The 21,030-nt window shown below is 36.2% G+C and overlaps 1 protein-coding gene across 1 annotated transcript in view; it reads left to right on the top strand.

The window, feature by feature from the left end:
• TNS3 (tensin 3) overlaps positions 1–21,030 on the top strand; it is a 216,767-nt gene that overhangs the window by 163,003 nt on the left and 32,734 nt on the right. The window contains exons 13-17 of the mRNA XM_072411956.1: positions 1,969–2,123; positions 2,920–3,049; positions 16,190–16,328; positions 16,703–17,298; positions 18,922–19,011. Of these exons, the coding sequence (XP_072268057.1) occupies positions 1,969–2,123; positions 2,920–3,049; positions 16,190–16,328; positions 16,703–17,298; positions 18,922–19,011 (1,110 nt within the window). The remainder of the gene's footprint in view (positions 1–1,968; positions 2,124–2,919; positions 3,050–16,189; positions 16,329–16,702; positions 17,299–18,921; positions 19,012–21,030) is intronic.

The following is a 21,030-nucleotide window of genomic DNA, read 5'->3' as shown; positions in this document are numbered from 1 at the left end:
AATGCAATTTCTCTGGTCTGAAAGTATGATACTTTCATTCCTTTTTCATGTAAGTTTTCTCACACAGTCTAGATGCTAGGAGTTCTGAAGTCTTCTTCGATAGACCCAAATCACGTGCCAAATCACTCAACTCATGCTCATCAAATCTCACGAACAGAGTCCTCTTCAATTTCAAACTCTTCATCATTGTTGTCACCTAGTTCATCACCATAATCATGTTCTTTTCGAGAGTGAGGTTAGTGTAACCAAAACCGGCACTGTGATTTCATCTGAATGAGCAACTGGCGTATAGCCGATAGTAGAATAGGATACTCTATATACATTTATTTTCCTGAAGTTTTCACTATACAAAAGTAACAGTTACTGTAATGATCTCCTGGCTCTCGCCAAACTATAGGTATACCAAATGGCATTTTATTACTTGTTCCCTGTGTCCACATCCGTAAACCCTCGACACACTGTTTGCACACCTTATGAGGAGCCCCAGACTTATCTTGATCACCAAGTTTAACTTTGAAATATGCCAAATAGGCTTGTTCTAAAAATGTACTGATGTTCGCCCTTTGACTGGGAATAGTGAAACTGCCACAGATATAACAAAATGAATCAGGGTTGTTTAGGCACTAACGATGGGAAACAGCAGAGCCAGACATGATCTGAAAGATCATGTCGTAGAGCAGCGCAAAACCTCTGACTATACTGTCTTGCGTGTAAATGAATGGCCTATACAAATCCATGCTACAGTAATCACATTAATATAAGCGGTAGAGAAAAAAACTGACGTGATAGAAGAAAACTAACTGCACTTTCAGAATCAGCATACCTAATTTAGTGTAAATAAGCGTAAAAATTGAAGTAAAAAAAATTGTTTCCCAGGGTTATTATTGGTGTACCCCAGGGTTTAGTGTTTGGACCTTTACTGTTTAACATCTTTACAAATGACCTGGACGTTCTGTTTGATTGGGCAGCAAAGTGGCAAATGATATTTAATATAGATAAATGTAAAGGTATGCACTTGAGGGCTAACAACATGCATGCTTTATACTGTCTAGGGGGAGTCAGAAATGAAAAAGGATCTGGGGGTTCTGGTACATCATAGACTCAATACCAGCATGCAATGCCAAGATGCAATATTTAAAGCTATTAGGTATTTTCTTGTAAAAAAAGAGGAATAGTCTGCAGAGATGGAGACATAATCATGCCCCTGTACAAAGCATTGGTCAGACGACATCTGAAATCTGCAGTCCAGTTTTGGGCAACCGTTCCCAAAAAGGACATTGTGTAATTGAAGAGAGTGCAGAGAAGGGCAACTAAACTAATAAAAGGTATGGAGGAGCTCAGCTATGAGGAAAGATTATCTGAACTGAATCTATTCTCCCTTGAGAAAAGACAATTAAGGGGGGATATGATCACCCTGTATAAATATATAAATGGTCCATATAGAGAACTCTCTTCCCAATTATTCACTTTGGGATCGTTGCAAAGAACAAGAGAGCACACTGTGTCTGGAGGAAAAGAAGTTTAAGCGCCGTATAAGGAAGGGATTCTTCACTGTGAAAATGTGGATTTGGCTCCCTTAGGAAGTAGTTTCAGCAACTACCATAGATTCCTTTTGGGAAAAAGCTGGATGTTTTCTAGAAGCACAGATAAAACTGGGTATTAAGGCTTTAAAGTAGATAACAGGAACATCCGATTGCCTCATGGATTTAAGAAGGAATTTTTTTCCCCCGTTGAAGCAAATTGTACCAGGTATTTTTTTTGCCTTCCTCTGGACCAACTATGTCTTATAGGGTTTTATATCTGGGTATGTTTATTTCCCTAGGGATTGAAATATAGATAGACATATCTTTTTCCAACCTAACCTAATATGTAACTATGTAAGTATTCACTGACCATGATGCTCTTGCGCTACGCTGTACTTTTGGACATTTCGTACTTAGTGGGACAATTATATTTTCCTATACACAGGCTCAAAACCCAATACACCATCGGCCAGCAGCAGAGAGCAAAGTCTTGGTTTATATGAAAATACCTCAAATAAAAGATATGAATGGAAGAGGTGTCCTGAAGACGAGTTCATATCCAGATCTTTTACAAGGATGGAGCATTTACCATCTAGAGAGGTATCCCTAAACCATGTGTATTCTCCACTACAACAAATGCATGTCACCATAGGAAAAAATGAGAAACGAGATTTTACTAAATTATTTTGACAAATTGGCAACATTGCTGCAGCTATGACTTGTATACCAATTAAATTAAAATCTCATCACAGGGCCAAAAAAAAATAAATTTTACTATATCATAAATAAATATAGGTGGTATTTTAGTGAGAAAAGTACAACATTCTGTGTTAATATACACAGAAAAATACAGACTTACAGATTTGATGTCATATAAAAAACATTGGTGACCAGATATCATTGATACCTGAAAACTCCCATGTCAAATTTGGCAGCAGCAGTGTCAATTACTTTACAATAACATTACAATAAAAATGTAATGATAAATGGGGGGTTTTTTTTGGTTCATTTTCATCATATAATAACTTGTGAAAGTTTTATTATTGGTTGCCAAATTAATATTATGTGAAATAAATAGCAGGATGAACATTACTTTCAGAAAATGTCAGCATTCATCTGCTGTTTGATAGCTATTGTCTACAGAGGCTACAGCCTGCTTGTGATTACTGTGGATGTTAAAATAGTAATTTTGTGATTAGGAACCAATCTGATTGTTTCCTCAACTTAAAGTGTTGGCTCCTGGTTTTGGTGGTGTTGAAAAACATTAATATTCAGATCACAGGTGGGAAGGGATTTTTATTTTTATTGCACCAATATAGTTTCCTTTATATACATTTTCAGTTTTTTCACATTTTCATATACAGTTTCCTTACATACATTTTTTTTTACTTTACAGGAAATATTTTCTAGTTACCAAGAAGATGATGTCATGGGTAAAAATTTCAGTTATCCAGGAAACAGAAATGAAACTGATGTGGCTGTTTCACCTACACCATGTTTTCCTTTTACACCAGAAACTCTTTATGGTAAGCATAATGTTTACATCAATGCCTTAAAATGCCTATAATGCATTGCCTTTTTTTCATGTTATTCTTCAGTCCTGTTGCTTAGGTCCACCCCTGACATTTAATTTTCTCTCAGTAGCCAGGTTCAATCCTCCACTTCAATCCACCTTTATCACTGAGCAGTGACTAGGCAGTATCACATTCTGTTGATCAATAATGGGAAAGGGAGGGATCAATATGTCAGTATATGCTTTCAAGGAAAATACTTCCCCTGGTTACAAATCACATACAATCTCAATATGTAATATAGAGATTTAGCCAAACCTTTTTATAGTTTTTGAAGGGTTTAAATTGCTGTCCCATGACATCCTCCCCATCCCAACTTTCAATTTTTAATTACTAGAAAGTAAAATAATATATTAATTAAAGCTATAATATAATAAAGCTACTGCATGGGGAACCTAGGTATTGACAACATAATGTGCAAAACTGTTCTAGTCAGCATTGATGGTAAAGATACAATAAATGAAGGACTTTTTTAAACAGGACTTTTCTTTTTTTGTTGGCTATGGTTTGTTTAATGATTATTCTAAATGAATATTCTATTTAAATGCTATTCTTTTTTTCCTCAAAAAATGTGTTTGGTCTGAACACTTATGCTACAAATTCTGTTATAAGTACAACATTATGGGTAATGTTCTTTCCTAGGTATTTTTATAGACATATTTTGCTGCCTTTTACATTTGGCAAGACAGTTTTAACTTAGTTTTGTTGCTTTATAACTATATATGCTACCTTACATATTTGGTCAATTTCCCTGTTTGCTTAGCTTCCTGCTATATAACAAAAACACATTCTTTAAGAGGAAATGTATTCTTTGTTACCCCATAACATAAACAGAGCACAGTCTAAAGAGACTTAAAACACAAAAGCATCCCTAAAAACATATATACTTGTGCATATGGATTTATTACCCACTTAATATGATTGTAAGCAAATTAAATCGCCTTTATTACACAAAAATATATTAAATGTATAATATGCAGTTTTTTTCTGCTAGACTGTCACTAGGCCATTGCTTTGAAGCTCAGACCCTGCCTTGCCTTTCCTTCCTTTTTGACACTTAACATTCATTCCATCTGAAGGTCTTTGCATTGTATTCTGTAGCTGTATAGTCCAATCACCTCAGATTGAAGAGACAGAGGTCGCAAGTGAAAAGAGGGATAGCACTGACTGACATTGTGTATCCATGATCTTTCAGAAGGGGGTTTATTTATATGTTTATCAGCATGGAGTGGAAAGGAACCAGACTCCTTTCACCAAACACAGGAACAATTTTCAACTTTTAATTTATGTTTATTTTCAGATTGATTTAATTGTTTCACTGTCATACAGTGCCTGTATAGTCTAAATTGTTGAAGCACATTAAATATTATAAAAGTTCCCAGTGTATTTGTATATATCCCCTTTGCTATGAAATCCCTAAATATGATCCGGTCAAGCCAAATAAATTCAAAAGTTTTATAACATGCATGTGCAGTAAAATTGTCGAATTGTCTGACACATGATGTATACATGCAGTAAAAAGACAAGTTATGAAAGCCCCCTGACTCTGCAACACAGCAAGCAACATGAAAACTAAAGATCACTCTAAACAGATTAGGAGAAAAAGCTGCGGAGAAGTTTAGATCAAGGCTGGACAACACTGAAGGAGCTTGAAAGATCCACAGCATAGATGGGAGTATATTACTATAGGACCACTTTACACGGTACACTTCACAGAGTGGGGCTTTTTCAAATAGAGGTCATAAAAAAAATGTTTGTAGTTTGCCTAACAGCATGTGATGGACTCCACAAACTTCCAAACCTGGAAGAAGATTTTCTAATAAGAATAAAATTTAACTAGTTTAAAATTTTACTTAATTTTTTTGGCCATCACAGAAAAATACTTTCCATCACCTTGAGAACATCATTCCCACAGTGAAGCGTTGTGATAGCGCTATACTATGGGTATGTTTTTCATTGGCAGAGACAGGAAAGTCAAGATTGAAAGAAAGATGTATGGCAATAAAACATGGCATGTTCTGAAGAAAACCTGTTTATTCTGCCAGATATCTGAAACCAGGACAAAGGTTTACCTTCCAGCAAGTCAAAAACCTTAAACATAATTCTTAAACTAACTGGAGTGGTTTAAAGGGAAACATGTATGTCTTGGAATGGCCTTGTTAAAGCCCAGATATAATTTCATTTGAGAAGCTGTGATGTGACTTAAAGATTGCTGTACACCAACACAACCCATCCAACTTGAAGAGCTGGAGCACTTTTGCCTTGAGAAATTGGCCAAAACTACCATTAACTAGATGTGCTAGGCTAATAGGTGACATACCCAATATAATTATAGCTGTAATTGCAGCAAAGCATGGCTGTTCAAAGTGTTGATTTCTGTTTTTCTGTCTTAATTATTGTTAGCGTTAAAAACTTTTGAAACTTCAAAAGGGTAGGTTTGTTTAGTAAATTGATTGGTGGTGACCCACCAAAGTTCATTTTAGGTTAGTAATCCGACAAAACAGGACAAACATAAAGTGTAATGTATTGTGACATGCAGAAATATCAGTGTGTAAACAAACTCCTACCTATGATGGCAGCTGGAAGTTTGCTTACCTTCTTCTACAGGACGAGGGATCACATACCCAATCCTGCCTCTGGGTAGTGGTTCTAGAAGCACTTTGCTCAAAGTACTTCAATGTTCACAGCTGTTACATGACAGTCAGATTTACATTTGCAAAACAGATCAAGCACCAAAAGTACTGGATTTGTTAAAGGACAGAACATGAGGAGACATGAAAAGTCCAAATGATCCCTGATGTTACTATAAAGAGAACCTATCACTCCACAATATCATAGCTTGGCACTCATCTTGTGAATAATGTAAGTAAAGAAGTAAAGTAAAAACTCAAAATATTGTTATATATGAAAAAAAACAAAGCAAATTATTGTAAAAAGCCCTTGCCTATACATGAGTGGCAGGCATTCAGGAGGGAGCGGAATCTCTTCTTTCACTTCTAAACTGATCAGGTGTTCAGATTTTTAAAGCCACATAGGAACAATTTTAGCTATCATAGTTTGTCAGCTTGACATGTTTGGTATTTATTAAAAATAATCTCATCTTTTATATGTAAAAAAATGTGGATTTATTGTGCTCATGTGCACAAAAATTAATTTTACTGTAGTTAATTCTGGAAAATCAGGCATGATTGGCAGTAGCACAAATATTGTGTGACATAAGAAAGTGGAACTACCATTAGTCTATTCTACAGGGTTCTTATTAGTTATTTTGCCTGGATTGATTAACATGCATCTATGATCTTTTTTTTTCAGTGAACTATGCACTGGCAACATGCATAAAAATAATATAATATAGGATGAGGTTGTCATTAGAAGCAATGCTGGTGTAACCTGTGATTCAGTCACTTGTTTCGACATATAAATTTATATATATTTTACATATCTACCTGTCTACCACTCTGGTCAGGTGTGCCGCCACATAGTATGAAAAATAATCTTGGATACCAAAGTCCCCCGCTGCCTTAGTAAGATATATTAGCCTGCTCCGTGGACGATCATGTGAACTGGCTCAAATGAAATTGAAAAATAAGGAACTGTTAGATTTGAAGAAAGAGCTGGGATTATAAAAATAACAGATGGGGCAGAGCAATTATCTTTAAAACTTGGATGCAGTCAAACCAGGTAAAAGTACTCTTAGCACATTTATAGATTTGAAGATCAGATCATAATCTAAAGAAAAGGGATTGGAAATTCAAACAAAATACCTGAGGTTTTCAGGAAGAGCGCCCAAATATTTAAGCACAGTCAATGTCCTCTTGAACAAATGCAGAAGTTGCTGCAAGAGACTAACATTTATAGCTTCTGATTTGGAATAATTTATTTGTAAATTAGACAAGGCTTGAGAGGCTTCGAGGCTTGAGATGAAGAACAAAAAGACATCTGCAAATGCTTCTACATTCCAGTGTGAGTTTCCTATTTGCAGACCCGTGAAATTCTGATTTAGTCTTATGGAGCTATCCCCCCTCGATCATTCCTCTATCAAAATGGGAGCCTCTAGAGCTTCACAGTTATTAGAGGGCAGAGAAGGTGTGCTGAAGTTGGCTAGATAGAATTGGTTTGTTTTTTCTTTTTAGTAAGATCTCCTGGGGACACATAGTGAAAAATAATATACAGATCCATTGAAAGTCTTACAAAAGGGAGCAGCTATAGCTTCCACTTGATGTTGATTCTGGCCAATCTGATCTGTTACAAGTGGAAGATAAGCACATTCGCGTTGGGGATGTAGAGCACTGGCCAGCATCTTGCTATTCTTGCAAAGCAGAGGGCACAAGTTTGCCCTGGATAGTTTCCAGCTTCTTTCTCAGGCAGTCATCTAAGGTCACCTTATGGCTGAAGTCACGCTGTTATATCTGTCACGTTTTAGGGAGACAGGGCCACTAGGAGGCGCTACAGCTTGCACGGGAGTGGTGCGAGTGTGGAGACGTGCACCGGGTCTAAGCAGTAGCTTGGTCTTCTCCAGAGCCTCTGGAGGTGAGGTTGTTGTGTGGCAAGCTACTGCCAGGTTGGGACCCCTGTGCCCGCCACGCAGGTGACTGCTAACTAACAGGCTAACTAACTCTCTGGATGCGGTCTTTAGGCCAGTTCTCTATCCATTTACTGATCGACTTTTCTAAACCTAATGACCCCAACTTGCATATTACCGTCTGTGGGGTACTGTGTCAAATGCTCTAGCAAAGTACAAGTACACTATATCAACTGCTATTCCACTTTCTACCTGTTTACTTACTTCCTCATAAAAAGAGAGTAAATTTGTTTGACTATCACTTATAAAAAAATTTTCTAGCAGAAACTCCTCTATGTGGTTCATTATCAAACTCTCTCCATGATGTTCCTACACTGTAAAATAAAGCTGATTTGGTCACCGCAGGGTGTTTACAAAGCCTGGTCAAAACACTGAGGAATTCCTGTGTTACCCAGACATTATTATAAATATTCAGTAGAAGGAGTTTGAGGCAGTATGTTTGCCCCCAGTTTGGTAAAAACATTTGTAAGGTTATTGAATTGCGGACCAGGGTTTAACTGGATATCTGAAAACTAACATATTTTAGTTAAGCCTCAAGTCATATGTCACCAAGTTTTCTATTCAATTTGGTTTGCCCTCACTACTATTCAACAAACCATAATGGGTAGACATAGAAGCTCAACCCAACTACATGTCAACAGTAGCTTCTGTTATGTGGGTACCTTCCCGTACTTGACCTAAGATCACCTACCCTGCTCTTCAATACGCCGTGCCAGTATGGGATAGACTAAAACACCCAGGCATAAGCTGGGCCCACACTTCCCCTGCTCCACTTTAGGGGAATCATGAGTTTCAACCGAGCTTGTCACCCCACCAATTTGAGTGGTTGCGCAATCACTGCTTTTATAGTGTGGGTGCTTTTACGGATCTCATTTTTGGTAGAAAAATCCTGAGTCTTCACCGCCTAGTCCAAAATAAGGAAATGCCCCCCTCTGAATACTTTCTCTATGCCCAACTTCAATCATTTATAAACTCTAAAATGTGTAAATTTAATCCTTCTTACTGTAAAACGGCATTTGGAAATACGTGTAAATTGCTGACAGATTCTACAGGACAGATCTCGGTCCTCTACTCCGTTTTGTCAGCCCCCTCCTCCAAGCTACCATATATGAAGGCATGGGAAAAGGATTTACAGCAATCATGGGAGCTGGAGGGGTGGATCGAAGTAGCACACAATGTATCTAAAGTCTGTCTTAATGTTGGTACTTGGTCCCAATTAGGATTGCCCGGAGTTTCCCAAGGTCCTTGGACCTATGCTTCAGGGGTTGTGAGAATGTAGGAGACATGGAGCATATCTAGTGGTCTTGCCCAATTGTGAAGGAATTTTGGAAAATAATCTTTGACCTTTTTTTCACAGATGATTCAAACCTCCCTTTCTCCTAGTTTAGAAAGTGCACTCCTGAGTAAGATTGTCCTGCCCTTGCCAAAATACACAAAGCAAAGCTATCTATCTCGCTGACTCCAGTAAAAACTAAACTAAACTGGATAATGGTGCATGATCTTTGAACTTACCTGGGATCCGTGGGTAGCTCACTGCTCCACGATTTTGTTCCATTCCTGTTGTGGAATCGCCCCCTCACCCACTTTGTCTTAACTATTACTATTTTCCTTCCCCGAGATCTATTGTCAAATGGGACAAATTGAGACAGGAGGAACTGTTCAAGCATTTATTCTATAGTTTTTCAGTGTTATCCAACAAGTTTTTCTTTGTCTTACTGCAAAAGTGCTGTAAATGTTTTACCCATGTTATTTATTATTTCTTTGCTAAAATCCTTAATTTTTTTTTTTAATCTATTGAAAAATCCATTTTAGTTTGCTCTGGCTATGCTCACTTACCAGGAGTTAGAAGTTTTCGTCAGCTGCAAAAGGATGCAAAGTCTGATTTGCCAAAAATACTTTTGCCTGACTCCTGGTGAGCACAGGGGTACCCCAGTTTTTATTACAATCCTAGCATGTGTTGATAAATAGGAAGAAACTTTGTCTTCCTCCTACACAGGTGATAGGGAAGACTATGCATCTTCAAAAGGACTATTCATCCTTACCACCAGTGACAGGACATTTCACCGCTGACTACACTTAAGCTGCTAATCGGCATCGGCCAGATATCGGGCGAGAATCTGGCGTGTGTTCAGTCGGCGCCGTTCATCGTCCGTGGATTCGTCCTGGCCGATCCACGAACGATGAACGACGAGCGATCCTAATGCAAGGGAAGGGGGAGAGCGCGCAGCAGGGTGCCGCTCCGTCGCTCTCCCCCTCCCCTCTCCATAGAGCAGAACGGTGCTGTATGTACAGCACCGTTCATGCATCGTGTAGTCCTTTGTCGTTGGAAAGGATCGTGAAAGATCCTTTCCAACGACAAAAATTGCACGTGTGTATGCAACTTTAGGACTACATTTCTCAGGGCACAACAGTAGTAAAACTAACAGGTTTTCTGATGGAAAAAAAATTACAAACTTGGTAAAATATATATAGCAAATGGGACATAAGGAAACAAGTAAAGTTTTGTGCGTAATACATTTTTCAAACATCTCTGTTAAACTTTAAAATGCTGCTTTGAACAGTAACCGGCAACCCATCTGTGCCTTTGCTGCGAGACTGGCTTTTTATCTTGCTGGTCTCATCACTGTTTTTTTCTGTCTCAGGATGGTTGCAATTGATGGTCTTTCACTGTGTATTTTATCTTCAGTGCTGGTTTGGCCTTCTTTAATGTGAAACTAATGTTCCCCTTTAAAAAGTCACAAGCAGGTAATTTTTGCAGAAAGGGACAGGCGACATCTCTTCTGCAATAAACTCTCTTATCTGCCTGGTTGCTCTGGGTATCTGTATAAAAAGCTGAGCTGTGCATGTGGCATTTAGCTTTGTCTTCCAAGATACCCGGCAATCCCAGCTTCCCCTGCATGTGCCAAGCATAAATAACCAGGCAAGCTGGAGTTACATCTTATGTAAGTTACAATTATAATGGCTAAAGATCGTTTCCAGGAAAAGAATAAAGAAGATGGTGCCCTGCAATAGAACAGAGACAGGTGTGTGTTGCAGGTTTCATTCCGCTTTCAAATATTCATTAAACCATACACTTTGACCTTGCCAATATTATCATCAATTTAAACATTCTGTGTATGTTGGACAACCTGCACCCATCCTTCGTCAAGAATTTAATTAACGGCATGTTGCTTCTGATCTAATCTTTTTAGAAAAAAATGGTACATACAGGAAATCTATCATTATATGTTTACAAATAGTAACTACCAGATAATAAATGTCTCTAAACCCTTCTTGATATGGACAACTATGCAAGTTACAGAACATTTATATGTGTGTGTATACACACATAGTAAATAATAGATTACATTCATTACAGACTTAGATGATTGGGAAGATGAGAAACAATGTACATTTTGTATTGACATCGAGAAAGGGATGCAGACATGACTGAAAAAATGAGGAGGTGGGGTAAGGAAAGTAGAGACATAAAGGAATGTTTCAAGCTGCAAAGCCTGCAGAACAATCATTTAATTATTTTACAGTTTTTTTTTTTTTTTGTTTTTTTTTTTTTTCTTCAACAAAATGTATGGATCACCACTACTTCTTCTTTCCTGTATCAATTTCTGCCAGGTTGTGGTGTTGGTCCCTAGTTTTTTTTTTTTTTTGTTTTTTTTTTTTTAATCCTTTGTAGATTTTTTCACCGAAGGGGGTGTAAAGAGCTTTTAGAGTTACTACTTAGCTGAAACCTTTTTCCTAACTGATTTAAAGAGAAACATGACTTGGCTCTTGGTAAAAATAAGTGTGAAATTATTATGACTTGTGAAAAAATGGAGGCTAAATGTTTTAGATATATTTTATTGTCAGCTTTTACTTGATGTTGAAGCACTAACAGAAAAATAGTTCTTTGTTAAAAATATGTTGGGTTTCTGTTGGAGAGATTTCCCATCACTTATCTACCTAAATAGGGACTCGCATGACAATTTAAAGCTAACCCTTACCTGCTTTATCCAAAATAAAATACATTTTTGTTTGGTTAGGTTTAAAGTTGCAATTTCAGAGATCACAGCAGTAAAAATTTTGCTGTGACTTTATCTGTCAAGAAAAACCACCTGCATGAAAAGCTGCTGCTCTCCTTACTATATTTAGCTTACAAAGAAAAAGTGCTGGCTGACTAATGTCCCATGTGCCACTACATTTAGAAAAAAAGGTTTTATACTTGTCATCTGCTGGCTGATTAGAGAAACATCCCTATCTAGAATGCCTGTGTCAGAACATTTAGTAGGCGGAGGAGGAAAAGGGAGCAAACGAACAGCAGCAGGAGCCTCCTCCGTCTAAATACATCCGCTTCTTGAGTTCACTAGCTGCAGGAAGTTTTATAGTTGAGGAAAAATAACGGATCTGCGCAGTACTTGGGAAAGTTTTTTTTTTTTTTCCAAGCCGTTGTAGCTGTTACATTTGCCAAGAATGTTTGATATGTCTGCTTCATTTGGTAGGTGTCTGTTCTTTAACTTTTCACCGTGTTATTTGGTTAGTCAGGTAACAATCTCTGCAAAATGTTTTCCCTGTCTTTAATTCAGAATTTTGGGATTCATGAATCTTGTCTTTTGTTAGCAATGCATTTAATAAATGTAGGTGGAGAAGAGTTAAAATGAATACTTTGCATTGTGCAAGGCTGAATTTGTTTTTTGTTTACTGAAATTTATGATGTATTTTTTTGTCAAAATCGTAAACCAAAGTTTGGTAACGCTGCCTAAAATATGAAGTGCTGCAGAATTCGGTGTATTTCTTAGTACAGCAGGCTTTTAATGTAGCATAATATACAGGAATGTTTGTAATATTGAAAGTGGTATAATGTAAATCCTACTAAATGTGTAATAAAATGGTAGTAGTTCACGCAAGCATTTAGTCATTTTAAAAATGCACAAAACGTGCACTGCAAAAACATAATTTGTCAAGACAAAATTCTAGATGATTCTGGTTTTATTGTTGAGTTATTTATTAAAACAGAACATATTTAATTGTGCTGACAAAGATAGCTTTAGATTTTTTACTTCAGTCCTCAAGCATACAGACCAGGATTTTGATATACATCATTTTCTGACTGTTTTTAAACCATACTATACTAAATTTAGTGATATCTGATACATGAATAATGTCTGTGGATTTTGGCCCAGGAGGATTGAAGCATAAAGACATTGGACTTGATTGGAGAAAATAGACTATCATGTGAGAACCTGGGTGATCCAGCAAGCAGGGAATGTATCTGGTCAATGATTAAAACATTTTAAAAACAACTAATAGCAAATGATTAAAAAAAATCATTCCAGGTCTGCAAGATCACCAAGGTTCTCTCATAAAAGTCTATCTTCTTTATTTTTGGAGAGCTTTAATAAATCAGGTTCATTGACTGTGAGGGAGAAACACACACACCTTTATGAATTTCTTTTGGTATTGTGTAGTGAAAGAAGCCAAACAGGAAGGTACGGTAAGTGCATTAAGTAGGAAGGACTTATGATGTACAAGTAAGTTTTTACTGCATCATTCACTGAAGGGCACAGTGCTATATCAGAGACCTGTGGGTGTATGCTGCCTCTCGCAGGAGGAATTAACATTTTTTTAAATATATTTATTACCTCTGTGTAATTAATAAGCTAATAGAGACTTAAAAAAGATACTGTTTTTTTCATAAAGGGATAAGGGAAAAGGAAATTTTCCTTCAAACTCTCAATTTAGTTAAAATATCACCATTATTTATAGTTTTGTAATTTTTGCCAAACCTGAATTATCACTTTTGCCATCTCTTTGTCAAAAAAACAAACAAATTCAAATACAAAATAAATCAAATACAAATAAAAGCAAAAATAAATTTGGTATCTTTTAACCACGCTACAATAAAGATTTATAGTGGTTAATTTTACCACCTTTGCATAACTTTTTCTACTCATGAAAACGTTTAGATAGTGTTACTGCAGTAATGAAACATGGAGTTTTGATCACCATTCTGATGGTAATACTGTACTTATGATGTTCACTTTTAGAAGCATGTTTGTCAGGAAACAAAATAAAGTTGTAGGAATTAAATTTTAGCTCTAAGGTTCTGTATTCCAAAATTGTAAGCAGGCAGGATTTTTTTGCAGAAGGGTCAAGCGAAGTCACATTTGTTATAAAACATCACTTACCTGCTTGTCTGCAATAATACTTCTTTCCAGAAAAATCTACTCCTATATAAAGATTTTTCCATGCTTGTGATGGTTTGTTTTTCTGTACCCTGATTTGTGTCCCACATTCTTTGGTTAGGGGAATTGTAGCATCAGTCAACAAAATGTTTCATTTTTTCCCAACAAGTTTTTTTTTTTCCCTCCAATCTGTTTCCTTACAAAGATCAGAGGAATATCCGATGACTGTCAAAAGACATTTTTTCACTCCCCGTAGCGGTATTCCCTAGTGTGACTCGGGGTGGATTTTCCATGCAAAAAGTGGTAATCCTGAGTCACACTCTGGGTCACTAAAAATGTAAAAAACATTTTAAAAAAACACTTACCTTGTTCTGTTGTCATCCCCTGGCGTCCTGCTAGTTCCTGCAGCTCCTCGGGACACGTCGTCTTTCTTCGATCTTCAGCCGGCGACTGCAGAGACGTTCTCCCGGTGACGTTGGAGGAGCGGTGGGAAACTCAAATAATTTTGTATTGGATATATATAGATATAATTATATTATAATATATATATATATATATATATATATATATATATATATGCTGTATTTTTTGTGTTTTTTTTTATTTAAAGTTTGTTATTAAATTTTTTTAAATATTGGACATATTTCGGTGAAATACGGACAGAATTAGAACGCTAGGGGGTAAAGAACATTCTTGTCTTAGTACCAGTGGTAGAAAAGTTTAGGGGTTTTTGCCACAGTTACCAAGAGGGCTTGGCTTATTGCATCCTAGAGCTCAAGGTGCCTGAACACCTTTGTAACATTCAATATGAAGGTGATTCAGCCTTCTTCCTAAATCGAGGGTTGGGTTCCCAGGTTTTTAAGAAATTAGAGGTAGTACATCTCTATGTTTCCTGACTACAAATGTTTTGTGAAAATTGTGTTTGTTTATAGATTATGTTTTAGCCTTTAGCCTATTGTCTGCTCTTTGGATCTTCAAAAAGGTATTGGGCCTGATTTATTAAAGCTCTCAAAGGCTGGAGAGGATACACTTTCATCAGTGAAGCTGGGTGATCCAGCAAACCTGGAATGGATTTCCTAAAAGTCATTTGCTTGTTGTTATCAAATGTTTTTTATTCTGGACCAGATTCATTCCAGGTTTGCTGGATAACCCAGCTTCACTTGTGTATCCTCCCCAGCCTTGAAGAGCTTTAACCCCCTGAGCAGTAACCCTGAGTGTGACTCAGGGTGGAAAAAAGATGCTAAAAGAAGGTAGGAAAACCTATGGGAAAAAATAGTAAATCGAGTCTTACCTGATCCGTCGGTGTCCCGAGTCTTCTTTCGCGTCTTCTCTCTTCCTTGGCGTCTTTTTTCTTCTTCCTCTAGGGTCTTCTGCACTCGATGAGTCAGCAGGGACTTCCCGGTGATGTCGGTGCACGCCTCCATGTCTAGCATATCGGGTATTGCAAATGATTATTTTCAGGATGGAAAAAAACAGGCTGCATGGTCAAACAACTTTGGCCAGTCCATTTTTTTGTTGTTGTTGAATGAGGATTCGGAAACCTATAGTGGCTAATCATTTGTGTACAGTTATAAGAAAGAAATAGCAAAGAATAAGGAGACAGGGGAAATTCAAAATACAGGAGAGGGGGAACTTGTTATTGTTTTCTTTTTGTTAGTGGTGAAATGTTATGAGAAACCTTTTTAGTTTACTGGTATTGTAACTATTGTTTAAGAATGTGTTTGCTTTTTACAATAAAACCGTTGTAAGTTGTACTGACAAAAAGAAATTACCTTAACTATAATTATATTATTAGGATATCATTATTACGAAATAATTTGTACAGCAGATCTATTTTGTGTTTACAGGTAATAATAGGGAGTAGGAAGTTAGGAATTTGTAGTACCAGTATGATTGAATAAGTATAAAAGATACAAAGCTGCAGTGACTAGCAATCTATCCTTGCAGGATCGCAGGGGGTCACAGGTGTTTGGAATGGGGCAAGGAAATAAGTTTGAGCAGGGACTTTTTAGACAACATGAATCCCTGGACAAATGTAAAATGGAACCCCAAATGCATAGCATTTCATCTCCCTGCACACCCTGCTACTCTGTTAATTGAGGTTCTGGAGAGGGGTTGGGGCTCTGGCAATAGCCTAGTTTGCCCTACCCAAAAAACCAACCTCATTGTGAGTTTCACTTAAGGGGCAGTTAGTGCCATAACTGTTGACTTAAAGCACTGTATAATTTGTTACATGATTGATATATATATATATATATATATATATATATATATATATATATATATATACTAAATACAGATTTACATATGAAAAAATAATTTTAGAAATATTTGAAATATTTGTTTTTGCTTTAGAGAAACAGTATTGCAGTGAAGGCCTTCAAAGAGAATTACCTTCTGAGAGCATTGATAGGACAAACTCTGATTTTTTTATGACAGAACTGCAAAGATCTTCCTCACACAGGAATGATAATTTTTCAAGCAGAGAAGAAGGGTGAGTTTTTGTAAATAACATTTAGAGTTGTAAACCTAATCTTATGCATCTATTTTTTTTTCTAAACTTTATATTCCAAAATATTTTACATTCATTTCTTTTCTTAGTTTCTCTATAGTAATAGTTTGCATTTATGGTCACTTCTGACTGCAATTTAATTATCCACCACAAACACCTGGGGGAAGATCTTACCATTGACATGCCTAATAAATATAAAAAAAAACACATGCAGAGATCACAAAATACACTGCATCCATGCAAAATAATTTATTGCCAATCTTAGTTCTACAGATCCTGTACGTATGTTGTCAGTGAATACCCTTAATATAAACAGTGTTTAAAGAATAGTAATGCACATTTTTCCCTTTAAACAGAGTTTCAGAAGCTGAAAAAGTATGGATGGAACGTTCACTAAAGCCTTCAACCCCCTACCAATCTTCATTAAAGGAGAGGAATAGGGTTCCAGAAATCACCCAGGAACTGACTGTGTCTTTGAGCCCTGTAAATCTAAACAGTGGCATCACGTCAGGGATGCCGACCCTTGAAACAAGCAGTCTGGATTGTGTGGCTGCTGATGTACAGGAGATACCGCAAAGCAGAATTGTTCAGGGAAATTGCAATTTTGACAGATTTCTGAATGCTAACAATAACCCTACATTTAATGAAAAGCAGGTGCTATATTTCTCTAGTACAAATGCTTCTCCTAAAATACTAAGATCACAGTTTTCAGTAGACAATAACAACTCTCATTACCAAAGCAGTCCATTACTACAGAATGTAGAAAAAACTCAACATTCACAGCCACCACTTCCTGAGAAAAAACGAGTTTCTGAAAGTGAACGCTCATTTGGTTCCATTTCTCCTTCTTCAAGTGGCTTCTCCAGTCCACATAGTGGCAGTACAATTAGCATTCCATTTCCTAATTTTCTTCCTGATTTTTCAAAGTCTATTACTGATTCTTCACTCCCAGGTAAGAAAATGTTTTAACCTTGGGTGCACAACAATATGAGGCAAACTGATATGCTGTTTTATGTTTACCGCTTTATAAATTTACTATATGTATACAGAACTTTCAAGTGTACCCATACCCAGGCTATGCACTTTATGTATTCTGAAAAAGTAATAAAATCACCTAAAGGCATTTGAAAAAAAAACTTTTTTTTTAAAGGTAACAGTTATCTAAGAGTTACCCGTTTCAGCATTTTTTTAAGTAGAGGGTCATGGTTTTATTGCTGTCTTTGTCTCTATTACATAACTCCTGTCTTTACATAACTCCTGTCCTCCTGGATCCCCCCTTATATAGACAAAGTCAACAATAAAGACCCATCAAAGGTTCTATTTTTGCCCTCCCTGTTGGAGAAAACCTCACAAACACAATGAGAGGTTCACATGCTTTTTTAAACCTTCTCAAATCAAATAACAACAAAATAGATTGTCATTCTACAGATATTTGAGTCTATTTGATTTTGAAGGAGTATGTGTGAACTGAATGTGTATGTTAGGATAAAGAGTTAAAAAGCACTAAAGATACTGCAATCCTCAATACAGTTTTCAATTAGCAGATGTAATATTTTAAGGTGTAAACATAGAGGAGTTTTGGTGGTTCTCTCACTAAGAAACCTGGATAAAATCAAGGATATTGCTTTACAGTAGAAATAAAGAAATTGCTTTACAGTATAATAAAAGAAATACTTTTGTGGTCCTATTGTCATGCAGCCTTTATCTCATCCTGAGTTTCTGAGTTTTTTCATTCTGAAATTTACCTTATCTAAGACAGTGGTGGATGTTAATGCTTTTTTACCTACATTTGACATTTAACAATGACATTTTATTTTTAATCTTTCAGAACATTAAAGTTTGTCTAAAGGCAATTATATATATATATAAGGCTAGGCAAAGGCTAGAGTGCTAACCACTGGACCAACGTGTTGCCCATATGTGAAATCACGAAAATACTTGTAAAAATGTAAAATAAACTATCGCACAGCAGAGAGACTCAAAATGTTATGCATGTTTGTGATAGTGACACATTTTTTTTTAAACATACAACCTTAAAGAGGAACTTTCATGAAAAAAAAAATACCACTTTACTTTACACCTTTAATTCCGCAGAGCCCTTGATCCCTCCACCGCTGGCCTCAATTTGATCTCACACTGTCCTGAATTCTTCCTTATTCCTGGTGTGAAGAAAGCACCATGCACCACCATCTTTTTTCTTCCTCTTGCTACTCACCAGCTTGCACTGCACAAGCTCAAAATCGGGTGATGTATTTTCCTGTAAATGTAAAAAAAAAAAAAAAGAACAAACAGCTCAAAGCCTCCTGGGATATGTGACGTATGTATCCCAGAAGGCTTCTGCGCTCCCATTCAGTCTTTACTGCCGGAGCCTTCCCTTTTTTTTTGCTTTTAAAATTAACGTTTTTAAAATACTACCTGCAGTATTAAAATATACAGTAAGAAAATTGTACCAAAAACCTGCTTGGGAATTATTACTTAACTGTCAACCAATGCAAAGCAACATATTTTGGATAGCAAAAGTAACATATTGTGGCATTAAAATGACTGATCTTTACATATTGTCACTGTCTTCTAGATATTTCAACAGATATTAAGCACATGACAGTAAAGTTTGTTCAAGACACTTCCAAATTTTGGTATAAGCCTGAAATATCAAGAGAACAAGGTATTTGTCACTGAATGTTTTATTTCATTTTCTTGCGTGGTTCTTGACTTGGTAATGGTATATAACTAGATACACATACATCTTTCATTCTTTCTTATAAATAACTCCTAATTTTGTGTTCTGTACAATGTTCCTACTGTTTTCTTAAAAAATTGTCTACAGCAGTCTTAGATATTCCCTGAATTTTAGGAGCTGAAAATTATGAAGTTGACTTTTTCACATGCAGTGAGGTTATTGGCACAAATTCTACCAGATATATGTGGTGTGTAACAGATACTGATTATAATAATTTTCACAAAACCCAGGCTTCTTCGCATTTTAGTTTTAGGGGCCTGTTGCTAGTCATCATAAACAGGACATCACAATCATGGTTAAAAATTAATGAATGTGAAATTCACCAAACATTCACTCTATGTTAAAATAATTTTGGATGAATGCCACACTCATAACTTCCTAAATGTCTTTCAGAATGCCAACACCTATCTTAAGATGTTCATATAATCAACTTTATTTGTATATGAACAATATATTAAATATTTTAAAAAGAGATGATACATAAATATATTTTATATCAATTTTTCCTTCAGTGTAGTCTTTATACAAGTGGTCATATACACTGTATCTCTCCTATTATTCTTGATCTGTATTATTATAATATATAATGTGACCATATAATAAAGTAATTAAACAAAAACACTATGCTTACAAATTTTGGACTGCCTAATCTTTGGCTAGTGGCGTCAACAATTCTCCCAATGTTCTCAAAACTGCTTTTGAGCTGTTTGTTATACCTTAAAAAATTAAGTATAGTAAAAAAATGCAACCAACATTGTGTTGGAATGTTTTATGAAAGACCAGGTTAGTCACACACCTAAACCACCCCAAACAATACCCTTCGCTGCACCCACTTTGCTGTTCTATCCCTTAATGAAGGACAAAGGCAAAGCAAGTTCCAAGGAGATCCTTTAGTAAAGCCCTGACATGGGCATAAAACAAGAATTAAACAACATATCATCAGACTGCAATAGGAAATCTAGAATGGACAGAAATAATTTTCTGTGCAACAACCACATATCTCAAAGTGAATGGTCAAAACAAAAAACTCTCTTTGAAGAAGCAGTACAAAGTCCATAAGTGACGAGTCATGCAGATGCCTGGCCCAGGATCCATCCTAAAGGACGAGATTTACAGGCACTATTCCTCCTTACATCAACTATTCTCTTAAACAGAGCCAAAGCACCTCCCTACTGCAGTTCTACCTCTATCCAGTCTACCACCGACAAATGATGAATTAACTCCTAAAATACCCTTTAAAATTTAACATTACGTTTTGGCCAAGAATATTGTCCCTCACAATAATATCACAAAATAATAATATATATATATATAATAATAATAATATCAGAAAACATCATCACCTTAACATAAAAACCTTGGCCAAAATGTATGCCTTTTTTGTGCATTATACATTCATTTTCATACATAATTTCCATACTGCAAAAATGGTGCCTTGGTAATAACTGGGATCTGTGTACTATACCAAAACGTTTGGCTACAAAAAATATTCAATTTTAATAGGTTCACTTCATCTTAACATAAGCTTGACAGGGCTGCTGTTTCTCACACCTGATGTCACATTAGTTATTGAACTATAGAGCCCAATAATTAATCAGAACCCTCACATTACTAGGATAGAAATAATGGGGAACCACCCCAAACATTGCATGTTTGCTGACATAATCATAATATTAAACATACTATTTTACTTCTAGACCTCTCTCTTTTGCAGAATGATATCTTGAATAAAAAAAAAAAAAAAAGCTTTAAGTTTATCTAGGAATCAAATGAAACAAGGGCTGGCGAACAAACCCTATTCAGAAACAGATTACTGGGAGGCCTGGCAAATAACCATCAGGCTTCTCACGCTAAACTCTTACATGCACAAACATAAAAAATGCATAGAAATGTACAACTATGAGAAAAAGAAAGTAAAGTATTTGTTTATCCTAAGGTTTTGCG

The sequence above is a fragment of the Pyxicephalus adspersus genome, chromosome 5, assembly GCF_032062135.1.
Source record: "Pyxicephalus adspersus chromosome 5, UCB_Pads_2.0, whole genome shotgun sequence".
Taxonomy (NCBI): domain Eukaryota; kingdom Metazoa; phylum Chordata; class Amphibia; order Anura; family Pyxicephalidae; genus Pyxicephalus; species Pyxicephalus adspersus.
The sequence above is the reverse complement of the archived record's forward strand: the minus strand, read 5'-3'. Positions and strand labels throughout refer to the sequence as shown.